The sequence below is a fragment of the Lampetra planeri genome, chromosome 3 (assembly GCF_965212315.1).
Source record: "Lampetra planeri chromosome 3, kcLamPlan1.2.h2, whole genome shotgun sequence".
In the NCBI taxonomy this organism is placed as follows: Eukaryota; Metazoa; Chordata; class Hyperoartia; order Petromyzontiformes; family Petromyzontidae; genus Lampetra; species Lampetra planeri.
Window position 1 is genome coordinate 27,809,681 of NC_136109.1, and position 14,231 is coordinate 27,823,911.

Here is a 14,231-nt window from a genome sequence, read left to right on the forward strand (position 1 = left end):
TAAGTAGAGGAGTCTCTGCATAATACGTTATTGTAAGAAAAACATTCTATCGCACATATGGTTAGCGAACCTCGCACGAGATGGAGTTATATTTCTATGCACTACATCCCTGCACAAGAGGTGAATGGACTTGGTGCTTCGGAGTTGATGTGCATTAACTTGGTGTACGACTTGAATTCCAATTTCCTTGAATGTGTTTGCCACACGTCTGCAATGTTATGATTTACCAACTTGTTTTTTTATGAAAACAAAAACGACTTTCATTTTAGACCGAGGAAACTTGAACGATTTAAAAAGTGGGTTCGGAAGGTTACCTATTTACCATTGGAAATCCATCAAAGGGTTTTATTATCACCTGGCCACATCATGCAAGAGGACATGGAAAACAAATGAACTTGATAAATAACTTGACGACCCTGTTGAAAAAAATTATGGTAATTTACATAACACTGAACAATCTGGTTCGAACTCTTTTATTCAGTTATAACACTCTGGGATCAATGCTTGCCACGCTTCATATTTACTTTAGATTAGAACGTATATTACCTAGAAACTTAATGATTTTAAAAACATTGTCCAAATCAGATAGTACATATGGACATAACCCGGTCAATTTATATTCCTATGTGAAAGAAAGCCCCAATGACAGTTTAACAGAGTAATGTGACCATTTAAGCAAGAACATGGTGTAATGGTTAATGTAATGTGCCCCATTAGAAGATAGAATAAAGTAAAACCATGTATTATTCAGCAAACGTAATCGAGAAAACTACACACAATTCTGCAACGAGACATTCAAAACTGGAAATATATGAACAAAAAAAGTGAATATCCCTTTTGCGATAACTTTTAATTCTCTTGCATTTTTTTTTGCTGAGGATCGTGCAATTGAGGCAGGCAGCAAATGTTGTTTGCCCTCTTGCTACGGCGGCGGGTTGGGTGGCACGCGCGCAAACGCTAGAAATCCTCCTCGGCGGTCTTGCAGCGCATGTCCCTGAGCGTGGCGAGCCGGGCGATGGTGTCTTCCACGCTGCGCTCCCCGTGCACCTTGTTGTCGCGCGTGCGCACGTTCACAGTGTCGCTCAGCTTCTCCTTCTCGCCGACGACTAGTAAGGGAGGAAAAGAAACCACCGGACCATCAGCGTTCTCTGTATCGGGCACGTTTCATGTATTTTCGTGTTGAAGCAAACAAAAACCCAATAATGTGATTTTGTGACTGAGATACAGGCAGGCAGGCAGGCCATAGAAAGGGGTGGTTTCCAAGTGGCGAGCCAGGATGTGAAGGACTGTGGGAGCAGACATGCGCGGAGAAACAGGACCAAACCAACATATCCCAAAGGAAGTGGGGAAAATATCAGGAATAAAACTCTCATATACTTTTCATTTGCATTATTCTGAATGATTAAAATCACTAATGACGCAGTAGTCAACACACTGCAGTTTACCCCGGCCACCTGAATTCAACTGCCAGGCACGGCTAACACGAGTGATATTTTATAACCGATTCTGTCCCACCCTTCACTAACCCGCACTGACCAGCATGGCGAAGTACAGTTGACAACCGACACAAATGAAAAGGTGTAGGAAGGGAGGCCTTCAAGCCAGCAGTGGATTGAAACAAGGGTGGCAAAGGATTCACGTATTCAACTCTACGGTGCAAAAATGTAAGCATTGCGGACGTGCAAACATTTGCGACTCACCAAGGATGAAGTTGTATTGAGCCAGCTGAGCGTTGCGGATCTTTTTGTTGAGGGTCAGGCCTGGGTCCAACTCCGTGGCTACCATGAAACCCATGTCGTGGAATCGCTCCCCAACCTACAAGGCAGAGGAGCAAGGCAATGTTCAAGCGAAAACTCCTGCAAATTTTGACCAAAACAACTCAATAACAGACGGTGCTAAATACCCACCTCCCACAATGCCCCCCCCTCTCCCTTTGACGCGATTCGGCGCTGCGATTCACGTGCTGCCAAAACGAACGTTAAATAGCATGCGCACATGTTCACGCGAAGTGGTGTCATACCTTCTGAGCAAAGTCATTGCAAGTTGGTCCCACGGGCACCACCATCACCTGCTGAGGAGACAGCCACAATGGCCTGGCGGGGAGGAAAGAAAACACGGCGTTTAATCGGACACAAAGCACAAACGAATAGCTCACCATCGGTAAATGGAAGGAGGAGTGGCGCCCTGCACGGCGGACTCACCATTTGCCTCCGTAGTTCTCCGTCAGGATGGCAATCATGCGCTCCACCGAGCCGAGGATGGCCCTGTGGATGATCACGGGTCGCTTCCTCTCGTCTCCTTCCCCGCTGAGGGTGGGAATGGCGAGAGACGTGACGCGCTATTACAGTTAAAACCCTTACAGGGTGGGGGGGTAGGTGGATATGGTGAAATGCTAAGGGAGGCGAGAGCCAAGGGGTGAACACAACACGTACGTCACGAAATTCAGGTCGAAGCGGATGGGAAGCTGGAAGTCGAGCTGGATTGTGGCACACTGATGGTAGCGGCCAATGCCATCCTTGATCTGAATGTCAATCTGTCAGATGGGAAGGCCATCAATGTTATAGGATTATTACAGAGGACTTAATCACATAGAAGGCAATTACATATGTATATATTTTAGGAAAGCCAATTCAAGCACGAAACGCAGTCTGATATATTTACCTTTGGTCCATAGAATGCCCCATCGCCAGGATTCAGCTTCCACGGTTCTGCAAACTTGATCAGACTGTTTTCCAGTTGCTGGAAGAAAAGTTACCATCATTCGATTAAAAATTACACGACAGGCATAGGGGGGACGATAGCATTTCAACAACAGTTCGGCAGTGTGTATGGCACCCTTAAACCACCATCATATTTCCCCCCCTCACCTTCTCCGCTTGATTCCACTCCGCGATATCGCCCATGTAATTTTTAGGGCGGGTGGACAGGAAGAGCTTGAAGTTGAAGCCAAACACCTCGTACACACAGCGCAGAAAGTCCAGGCACCCTGCAATCTCACTCTCGATCTGAATTGACAATGCACAAAACAATAGAATAGTCACATCGATAAATACACACCGCATCATACTCTCCCCCACTGGGACATTAGAATACAGATTCCACTCTTCTTAAATAAAAAATGTGGAGACTGACGAGACAGGCCTCGAAAGCAGTGGTTCGAAGTGGTGATCCAGGCAAGGTACTAATGACTGCAGCGTTGATGTGGGGGTAGCGCAGGACATGACATTGGTAAAAAGAGGACCAGGAAGGCATACCCTACACGAGTGGGAGAAATGCACGCACCTGCTCCATGGTGCAGAAGATGTGGGCGTCATCTTGCTGGAACCTGCGTACGCGCGTCAGGCCCGTGAGCGCTCCCGAGAGCTCGTTCCGGTGGAGCACCCCGAAGTCGGCAAAGCGGATTGGCAGCTCTCGCCACGACCGCGGCCGGTGGTCGAACATCAGGCTGCGGAAAATGCAATGGAATCATTTTAGGTCCTGTTCAACGTCTTCTGAACGGTTCTGATATGGAGCAGTGGCACCATCTCAACACGCTCTGCAAAGCGATATCTGCACTCGCACTGAAAAATCTGTGAAACTGTCAACATGAATTCGATTCCCAGACACGGCTGAATCTGGCCTTGGCCCACCACCCCTGACCGCCAACCCTGTAACGTTTCAGCATGGTGAAGTGCGGTCAAACAACTCGCATTACTGACACAGCATGGGGAGGCCTTCACCTAGCAGTGGATTGACAAAGGGCCATCAAACAAAAGTCAATGCGGCTGCATTGGGATGACGCTCCACAAAAAATCTTCTCACCAGTGGCCAGGGCAGTTCATGGGCTTGAGGGCGAACATCTCCTTTTCCACCTCGAAGGCGAACATGTTCTCACTGTAGTTATCCCAGTGACCCGACGTCTTCCACAGCTTGCTGTTGTAGATGTTCGGCGAGACCACCTCAGTGAAGCCACGCTTCTGGTACTCGCTCTGCACAGTACAAAATTCACAACATAAACCGAGGTGGACTAACGTGTGTGTGTGTGTGTATATACACACACAATAAAGCTATTGCTCCAAAATTACTCGGATTATAATGTCGCTGTTTGTCACCTTCATGAAATCGACGAGGGTATTGTAGATGAATGCTCCTTTTGGGAGAAAGAAGCAGCTCCCAGGGCTTAAATCATGGAAGAAGAAAAGTTCTTGATCCTAGAAAATTGAAAAGACGAATTAACTCTCAGCACATTACCATACCAGTGGCGCATGGGATGTGGAGGCCCTCATCCAGCAGTGGCCTGACAACAGGGCTCCACTATATGGACACGCACGCAACACATTCCTGCGGAGGGAGCTGGTAGGGATGTTGGGTTGCTCGGTCAATGGCCAGGGTCAACGGCGGCGTGGTGTATTCTGCAAATATGCCTGACTGTGAGGGCGGGCACAAGCCGGTGTGAGTAGGTTAAACGTTAGTTTCATAAGGGCACCACGGGGTGACCAGCCCCTCCCCACCCAGCCCCACCCATCCCAACCCCCACCCAGCCCCACCCTCCCCTCTCCACCCAGCCCCACCCCTCTCATTTTTGGATGCACGACGGACGGACACAATAATCCCCTGTGGGCTGGTGTAACCAGGAGGTTCCTACCAGTATAACCAGTGTTCTACCAGTGGTTTAGCATGGGTGGCATGAGCTGTGTGGTGCACACAAACTGCCCTCTTCAGAGCCCACCATTTAGACCACTGGGGACCATCAGCTACAGTGCAGTTACATCACCTGCACACTCAATAGATATGCTACTCAGTTGCTGACTAGGACTGCTGGACTGGTAAAATCCGAGATCGACTGGCGGTAACACGCACCTTGCCAATTTTGCGGTGGTCACGGTTCTTGGCCTCCTCCTGCATGTGCTCCCACTCCTTGAGCATCTTCGTGTCAGGGAATGAGATTCCGTAAACTCGCTGGAGAGACTCCATGTCTGCCTTGCCCTCCCAGTATGTGGAAGAGTTCTGTTCACATAAAAAGCTCATTAGCAGCGGCAAACGCTCACAATGTCAAAGCAGGATACGACCATGTAAGTGTCGCCAACAATGTTTTTTCCTTCATATTGATAAATCAACTCACCTTGTGGATTTTTAAAGCCTTGATTTTCCCTGTGTGACGCACATGAGGACCTTGGCAGAGGTCAATCAGAGGCCCGCACCTGAATGATATGAGCAATTTACATCACTACAAACACAGCCATCGTACTTCTGGGATCTATAAAATTAGAAACACGTTGTAAAAAATCTGCATAAGTTGAGATACGTGGACTCAACCCCACACCATAGGGATGTGAATTCCACGCTGAGGATCACCAACAGAGATTGATATCACTCCAAACTTAAGTAGGTAAACACTTTGATCTAGATGGACAAGAGATCCCATTTTACATTTATTTCACCTCTCACCTGTACACTGTCGTTGTTGGAGTATTAACTTTCTCGTTAAGAATCCGCACTTTAAACTTGTTGTACTGCAAAAGACAAGCATTTGCCCAGTGTAACGCATCAGCACTGAGATCCACCACAGTTAAATCGTTGCTCATTAAATGAAAGCCAAACATTACCTTGAACATTTCCAGAAGCACATCCTTTTGGATTTCCAGTCTTTCAAAAGGCTGCTTCTCCTTCATGATATTCTTGCAGAGGCCCTCCAGACTCGGGAAGTCATTGCTAGAGACACCGCTACTCAAAAACACAACGCAAATGTAATTCACCGAATTAGTAATGAAAATGAACAGAAAAGAAAAACGCTGACCAAAACCAAACAACTGTCATCTTCTAGATGTATGCGTATCGGGGTGTGTGTCCTGGACTGATTGACTCAAGCTTTAATTAGAGAATAGACTTTTAAATTACACTCATGTCATTATTAAACTTTCATTATCATCTGTACACATTTTAATGTTGATGCAAAGATGTCGCTAGGAGTGAGCACGACCATCGTGACACACTTGACCGAAACTTGACCGTAAACCAAAACTTAAGTTTTTGTTTAGGAATTACTGGTGTTTTTTTTGGATAATGCACAGAGGCAGTGTGTTTTAACACATTTCTGTGTATTGCTAAAACTTCAAACTCCTGTCAAACGGGCACATACAGGACTTAGTGCAACAACGTAATGTAAAGCATTTGATAATTATTTCCACAAAGAAAAAAACTACTATTCTCACCCATCATCCAAGAACATGTCGTAGTAAAATCCATTTTCAATGGGTGGCCCATAACAAAGGCAGCCTCCATAAACTCTCTCCATGGCCTCTCCCAAGATGTGGGCACTTGAGTGCCAATACACCTGGGTGGGGAAAGTGGAAGAGGAGAACGTATATGGCATATTCTTAGGTTTTTTCGGTAAAGTCACGTAGGTAAATTTTTTTTTTAAATGTATAAAAGTAAAATAAAAATTAAATAAAAATCACGACGTTTCGGAGGCAACACAAGCTTTCTGTCTTGTTTAGGTGGCAAAATTAAACCTCCACAAAATAGAATTTCACTTAACGCTGAACGATGTGCACATACGAGGCAAGTAACAATGCATCGATCCACCAATTAAAATGCGATTCTTATGCTCATGATACATGCATTGGATTGTTCGAGAATTATTTTCGAAACACAGCTGTTGTAACATGTTAATATCGCCCGTGCAACCACAAGAGGCGTTTTCAAAGCACCACAATGTTAACAAAAATAATTAATCGATTAATGAATCAAGTCGTGACTTAGAAATGTGACACGCATATCGTGACAGTAGCAGCAGGGTTTAATCCTTGCATGGTTAGGATGCTTTTTTTTAAAAACTGTGAATGGAAGTGGGTATATTTGTGTTCCATATGCGTACGGCCTGCGCCTCCTCGTCATCGAACTTGAGAAGCTGCAGGGTGGTGTCGCTCTCCAGGGGGCGGTCCAGGTCCCAGAGGCCTCCATTCACGCGCGCAATCACCACGTTGTCAGCCAGGCCCTTGCTACACGACAAGCACACACACGGTCGCTACGTGTAAAGGGTGTGGAGATCTGGGGAAAATGGGCGCACAGTGGCCAGCGCCGTAACAAAATTACCGTCACGTGGACCAGCAACAAGAGATTTGAGCCTAAAGCTACACAACTTCTAGGCTGCTCAACCGGGACTAAGCAAACACATTTACAGCAGGGAATGTCACACACATTGATGGGCTCTGTGTGCTCCACCAACCACCACCTCAAAAGCGCAATGTTAAACGCTGGCAGCAGGTTATACAGAGGCCGGAGCACGAGTGTTCCCCAGGTTCAGCGAACCTCACCTAATACCGGCCGCCAACTGGTAGGGGGTGGTCTTCCAGGACTCAGCCTCCACGGTCTTGCCATCAGGTAGTGTCACGGTGATGGGCTTGCTCTGATTGGTGGCGCGCTCCAGCAGCAGGGCATCGTGGGCTGCCTTGAGCTTATCGTAGAGCCCGATGCGCTCCTGGATGTACACTGGCCACGGATTCAGCTGCACACGATCGCAGGGCAGGTGAGCAACGCAACGTACAGCACCGCGAAAACATGGTGAAGCCGAAATGGCAGAGGTGAAACTACATGCTTATGCCACTGCTGAAAGAGCCTCCATCAGAGAGCTCTCGACAGCCCATCTAGAAGGTATTTTAGCTAACGCTTCCATCCAAAAGAGGTTTTTGGGTTAGATCGCGTAAATATATAAATGTGTCGTTAAAACCCACCACCACCAGACACAGCCAACTAGTAAGGGTTGTCACGTAAACAGAACGTGGCCAATTCGTCACTAGGACAGCACACCGGTGTTTTGGAGAGCCAAGCCACAACATTTACAATCTGATTACGACGTTTTGCCAGTTATTACAACTAGCTTCATCAGGCCACAGCCAGATTTTTTGAGAAGTCTTACTCTTTCGTTCCTTATATAGATGTGTTGACCACGCTTCTGCGCTCTTGCACAATGTGGGGGGGGGGATTACGGAGGCAACGTACATTATGCGAGCCCTTTGAACTTGTCCTTTAACGACACATTTATATATTTAAGCGATCCAACCCAAAAAATATCTTATGGATGATATTGGTTGCGAAAGCCTACGTGTTAAACTCTTCCATCCTCGCCAGACATCTTTTCAGGTGGGAGTACCCACACTGGACGCCCATCACATGACCTGCAGATAGACCGTTGGTGGACACCGTTTATAGTAGTCAGTGGCAGGGAGATTTGAGAAACCTGCCCATTGTTTTAACTGCCGTGCCAGGAGATAAAACGGCGACCCCTTAATTGCAAGTCCCGTGTGATAACCTTTACACCATGGCAACATCCAGCACAGCAGGGGTGCACGCAAAGTATCTGCGTAGCAAAAATCGTGCCGGCGGTGCAACATCAGCAAGCTACGAGAGCAGAAGACAGACAGCGGCTTCGTTTAATTCTTTTTTCACCAGAGCTCGTGCCAACCGCGCTATGCCGCAAGATGCAAAAGGCATGTACAATAGAAAAACCCATTGCGTACATCAGTGGAGCATTGTGGCAAACAAATGCACGGAAAAAAAAAATAACACACGATGACCAAAAACAGTCGAAAGTTTGCCCTCTTAAACAAGTGGCGTGATGAAATATTACTGTCTGGAATGTTAAAATGAACTGAAACTAGTGCCGCTGCTGAAAGAGCCTTGACCAGAGAGAGCTCTAGACAGCCCATCGAGAAGGTATTTTAGCTAACGCTTCCATCCATAAGAGGTTTTTTGGGTTAGATCGCGTAAATATATAAATGTGTCGTTAAAACCCACCACCACCAGACACAGCCAACTAGTAAGGGTTGTCACGTAAACAGAACGTGGCCAATTCGTCACTAGGACAGCACACCGGTGTTTTGGAGAGCCAAGCCACAACATTAACAATCTGATTACGACGTTTTGCCAGTTATTACAACTAGCTTCATCAGGCCACAGCCAGATTTTTTGAGAAGTCTTACTCTTTCGTTCCTTATATAGATGTGTTGACCACGCTTCTGCGCTCTTGCACAATGTGGGGGGGGGGGGGATTACGGAGGCAACGTACATTATGCAAGCCCTTTGAACTTGTCCTTTAACGACACATTTATATATTTAAGCGATCCAACCCAAAAAACCTCTTATGGATGATATTGGTTGCGAAAGCCTACGTGTTAAACTCTTCCATCCTCGCCAGACATCTTTTCAGGTGGGAGTACCCACACTGGACGCCCATCACATGATCTGCAGATAGACCGTTGGTGGACACCGTTTATAGTAGTCAGTGGCAGGGAGATTTGAAAAACCTGCCCATTGTTTTAACTGCCGTGCCAGGAGATAAAACGGCGACCCCTTAATTGCAAGTCCCGTGTGATAACCTTAACACCATGGCAACATCCAGCACAGCAGGGGTGCACGCAAAGTATCTGCGTAGCAAAAATCGTGCCGGCGGTGCAACATCAGCAAGCTACGAGAGCAGAAGACAGACAGCGGCTTCGTTTAATTCTTTTTTCACCAGAGCTCGTGCCAACCGCGCTATGCCGCAAGATGCAAAAGGCATGTACAATAGAAAAACCCATTGCGTACATCAGTGGAGCATTGTGGCAAACAAATGCACGGATAAAAAAAATAACACACGATGACCAAAAACAGTCGCAAGTTTGCCCTCTTAAACAAGTGGCGTGATGAAATATTACTGTCTGGAATGTTAAAATGAACTGAAACTAGTGCCGCTGCTGAAAGAGCCTCGACCAGAGAGAGCTCTAGACAGCCCATCGAGAAGGTATTTTAGCTAACGCTTCCATCCATAAGAGGTTTTTTGGGTTAGATCGCGTAAATATATAAATGTGTCGTTAAAACCCACCGCCACCAGACACAGCCAACTAGTAAGGGTTGTCACGTAAACAGAACGTGGCCAATTCGTCACTAGTACAGCACACCGGTGTGTTGGAGAGCCAAGCCACAACATTTACAATCTGAGCACGACGTTTCGCCAGTTATTACAAGCTTCATCAGGCCACAGCCAGATTTTTGGAGGTCTTACTGTTTCGTTCCTTATATAGATGTGTTGACCACGCTTCTGCACTTTTGCACAATGTGGGGGGGGGGGGAATACTGAGGCAACGTACATTATGCATGTGCATTATGTGAGCTCTTTGAACTTAAACAAGTGGCGTGATGAAATATTACTGTCTGGAATGTGTAAAATGGACTAAAACTAGTGCCGACACAAACTATTGCCCGTTTTATTTATGCGGGGGTGGGGTGTATGCTGAAGAGCGAGCAACATTTGACAATGTTGACATTGACACTTCGCTGGAGATTACCACCCAGCATCTTCAGGTGTTGGAAATAGCTCAGGTCTCGAGCGAACACGCGCGCTTCCTGATTTGGGTCCCCCCGTGTACATGCCATGGTTGGTAAAAAAATGTTGTACCTCCGACACTTTGAGGTCGTTCGACCCTTTATCTTTCTTCTTGTCTTTTCCGCCTTCCTTCTTGTGATGCTTGTCGCATGTCGGATTCTTGCCAGCACACTGGAAACGTGACAAAAAAAAAAGCAGATGTGATACTTCCGGCATCACGACATCGTATTCGCACTCCCAATTACTCGTTACATGACCATCAAAAATAGCTGATAGTAGCGCGACGAAAAATTGTTAAAGATATATTTCATTACAATTCAATGTAGACACAGCCATTTGATTTAGGCTGGAATGACCCCGATCAGCTGCGTGTATTTTTCACAGGTGTTCAGCAAAAGCTGCTCCGGCAATGATGAAGAATATCAGAGGGAGTTATGTAGGTAATAATCTGGGCCATCGCACATAAACGCAACCTAAACAACATAATACAGAGAAATAGTCGTTAAACATTACACGATTACACTTTCAAATGCAGTTGTTAAACTAAGAATTAGAAGTCGGTAGCAAACGTGGCTATAGCCGAGGTCAAGCGTTAGTTTAAGAGCGATTGTTACGGTAATTTCACCTAATTGAGGGCGCACGAAAGGGGTATTCCAAATTACCGCGTGTTAATTCCACTGAATCTCACGATGGTGTACAAAACAGTGGGGTTCACATTAATGACGTGGCTTCTACACGTGCACACAAGCCAGCATAAATTAAAACTTATATTCTTGGTTCTTTCGGTAAAGTCACGTAGAAGGGAAATAATAAAAATCAAACAATACAATTCTCACGACGTTTCGATTGCAACACAAGCAATCATCATCAGGTGTGAAAACCACAGCAAAAAATTTCTACGTTGAGCCGAGTCAAAGAAGACGCGCAGATGAGGCAACGTTGCATCATTCTCGCATACAAACGGCCCTGTTGTAAAACTCAATAAATTGACTTCCACCTCCCCAACGAACCTCACTTAATTATCAACTCACTCGTGACAAATGTTTTCGACAGTACAAATATTGCTCACACCTGCGTAACAAATGACCAAAATGACCAATGTATAATGAAGTTAATCCTCATTACGTCATTTGAATCAACAAAGAGTACCGTACTAGGCAAATGGCTCACGATCAGCTAATTCTCGGATACAAGTCTTGAATCGATAGTACGCTCCAAGGAAGATTTCGATATGCTAAATGACTAAAAATATCGGCATCACAGAATCTCGACACGGGCAAAACGAAGCTTGGCATACTGGAAAACAAGGGAGTTACATCCGCCAAATATATCCAGAATGCAGGAGGGAAGCAAGACACAGTGGACACACACGTGTATGAGTTCGGTAGAAATCACAGGCGCGAGAAAACATGAGATAGGTAGTGACACCACCAGCAAGTGCACACAGCGTGATGCGGGTGTGAAAGATATGTCAGGGGGAAGTGAAACACGTTCCTTCGGAGTGGTTAGACAGCGCATTCGTGCACGACAGACAAATATGCACGACAGACAGGACAAATAATCCCTGGTAGTGGGTGGTGGGGCAGTGTGCAACCTGTTGTTTCTACCTGTAAAACTGATGCGTGGTAAGAGACCCGATATACGGGTGAAATAAAACAACACACACAGCGCAACTTACACACAGGTGTTAGGACAACTCACATAGGTAAGAGAGGACACATGGGAAACAGGCACAAGTAAGAATTATCTGACCGATGTGGGAATATCTGACAAGCCGGGAGAGCGGATAGACATGACAGGGCACATACAAGGAGACCCCCCATAGGTGCAAAGTGACCTGTCAGATAATAATGACATGACCCCCTACACGCAAATGCATTGGGTCACGATTGCACAGCTTCGAGCAGTTTGTGCAGATAAATCATACGAGGTGGTCTTACGGACACAACACATCTCACCCAACCCACCCCCAATAATATATTCAGACATCAAGCACACAACCGAGACACACACACACACGACTGCGGACAACCTAAAGCGCAGCTTCGGACAGGAATACATCAGGTAGACGGATCAATTAGATTACCATAGGACACAAAGTTGAGTAGACCAAGCCTTGACATACCGAGATTGTAGGAAGATAATTTTATAATTCTATATTCACAATCGGTCACCCAAAATGTGACCTCGAACAAGCAGAAAGCGAGCAGACACGACACAGCCAAGCAGACCACAAGACAGTTTCTCTTTAAAAGATGGGAAGATACTAATTCATTATCTGAACGGACCCCGATACATTTGTGGGGCTACTCGGCCCAAGACAGAATACGCATCCCAGGCATCGAAGCACCCACGAGCTGAGAACCCAATTCATGATGTGGAACAATCATCCCTGAAACAGAAAGATGCAGGATCCCTACATACACACATCATCAAACACCCGAGACAAAGACGAGCTCACGGCAGAATAATCGCGGCAGAAACACAATGACCAGCGGACTTCACGAACCACAAAAAAAACAATCAATGATGATCGACCCCGGCGAGACGCGAAATGCGAGTTCACGCAAACCAAGGAACGACACAGACAGACCATACACGACAATTCTACAATCATAGACACACGCAATCAAGCTCGAACAATGCAAGCTGACACCGAGACGTCGACACGCTCACGAGAAGAAGCTTAGAGGGAGACACAAAGAGGTCAACCAACAAAACCCCGTGGGGGATTCTTCTCTCTCTCTCTACAGCACCGCACACGCCCTAGGGACCCGGGTCCAGCTCCTACAGGACACTGTACACACGTGGCCACGACACCGCTTCGGAGAAGGGATACAAAGGCGGGCTGACCAGGCTCGCTGCACGGCACGGTGCCCTAGCGACAACAGCCGAGGAGGATGATGATGATGATGTGGTGGACGAGGTGACGACGACGGCGCAAGTCCCTGCGTGAATCCTCCTTCCCACCATCATCGCGAACAACACGCGACCCGCCATAGGCGGCCACATGCAAACCTCCCCCGACTTCTACGCTAACACCAAGGGGGCAGGCACGGCCGTGGCGAACTGTACAAGATGAATAATATTAATAATAAATAACCACGACGACGACGGCTGTACGTGTAACGAACGTGAAGAATGTGAGACAATTAAAAGCCGCCTGCCTTTCCGTTATTTAACTGCAGATCCTGGACGCTGGCTGTCACGGCGTTCGCCATCGCTCACGATTCGTGACTCCGGCAGGCAGTGAAGGAGGAAGAGGTCCCGAGCGGTGTTGGGTAGAGAGTAGAGACGCGGAGATGAACGAGCGAACGAACCAGCGCCCCCCCACGTGCTTCGCTGGAATCGAACTAAGCGGAGGGCCCACCGGCTGCGTGGTGTCTATCTATAGTGGCCGCTTGACGTGTTACGAAACGAAAACGTAATACTAGGGGGTGTGTGGGTTGGTGGGTGGAGACGTAAAGAGCGAATAGCATTCGCCGAAGGAGGGGATGGGGGGGGAAAAAAGGTCGGTCAATAGGCGAGGAAAAATCTCACGGATTTATCAACTGTTTGCCGACAAAACACTTCCTGCCACGCAACACCCACCACTAAACTACTAACCACGACTCATCGAACACCCATCAAACACCAGGCCTGCCTACACGCCCCGAGAAACGAGCTTTAAATAAAAAAATCCGCCCAGCGCAAGCGTTCCACGTATTATATATCCCCCAAAGCACTTGGCTCTGACATTTCAAAATTCTTGAATGATGTATTCATCCTTGGGGTGAGTTGTTTTACCACTGTACTGCCTACGTGTATGCTCACCGCCTTCATCAGCCCGCATTGACCAGCGTGGTAAAGTATGGTCGAATTATCACGTCCCGCGAATGCGTGGGGAGGC

The 14,231-nt window shown here is 46.9% G+C and overlaps 1 protein-coding gene across 6 annotated transcripts in view; it reads right to left on the bottom strand.

Annotated features, from left to right (window-relative positions):
• Positions 1-457: 457 nt before the first annotated feature.
• TARS1 (threonyl-tRNA synthetase 1) overlaps positions 458-14,231 on the bottom strand; it is a 34,399-nt gene continuing 20,625 nt past the window's right edge. For 3 of the 6 annotated variants that reach the window (XM_078592547.1, XM_078592548.1, XM_078592546.1), the window contains exons 3-20: positions 10,415-10,513; positions 7,296-7,486; positions 6,857-6,980; positions 6,192-6,313; positions 5,586-5,703; positions 5,428-5,492; positions 5,102-5,180; positions 4,840-4,986; positions 4,092-4,190; positions 3,802-3,968; positions 3,283-3,445; positions 2,868-3,005; positions 2,662-2,739; positions 2,433-2,533; positions 2,202-2,306; positions 2,021-2,093; positions 1,701-1,815; positions 458-1,106 (exon numbers count right to left, since the gene is read on the bottom strand). In XM_078592547.1, the coding sequence (XP_078448673.1) occupies positions 958-1,106; positions 1,701-1,815; positions 2,021-2,093; positions 2,202-2,306; positions 2,433-2,533; positions 2,662-2,739; positions 2,868-3,005; positions 3,283-3,445; positions 3,802-3,968; positions 4,092-4,190; positions 4,840-4,986; positions 5,102-5,180; positions 5,428-5,492; positions 5,586-5,703; positions 6,192-6,313; positions 6,857-6,980; positions 7,296-7,486; positions 10,415-10,513 (2,133 nt within the window). In that variant the 3' untranslated portion in view covers positions 458-957. Of the gene's footprint in view, positions 1,107-1,700; positions 1,816-2,020; positions 2,094-2,201; positions 2,307-2,432; positions 2,534-2,661; positions 2,740-2,867; positions 3,006-3,282; positions 3,446-3,801; positions 3,969-4,091; positions 4,191-4,839; positions 4,987-5,101; positions 5,181-5,427; positions 5,493-5,585; positions 5,704-6,191; positions 6,314-6,856; positions 6,981-7,295; positions 7,487-10,414; positions 10,514-13,195; positions 13,742-14,231 lie in introns of those variants that run through there. The other 3 variants (XM_078592550.1, XM_078592549.1, XM_078592544.1) reach the window with 3 other exon arrangements.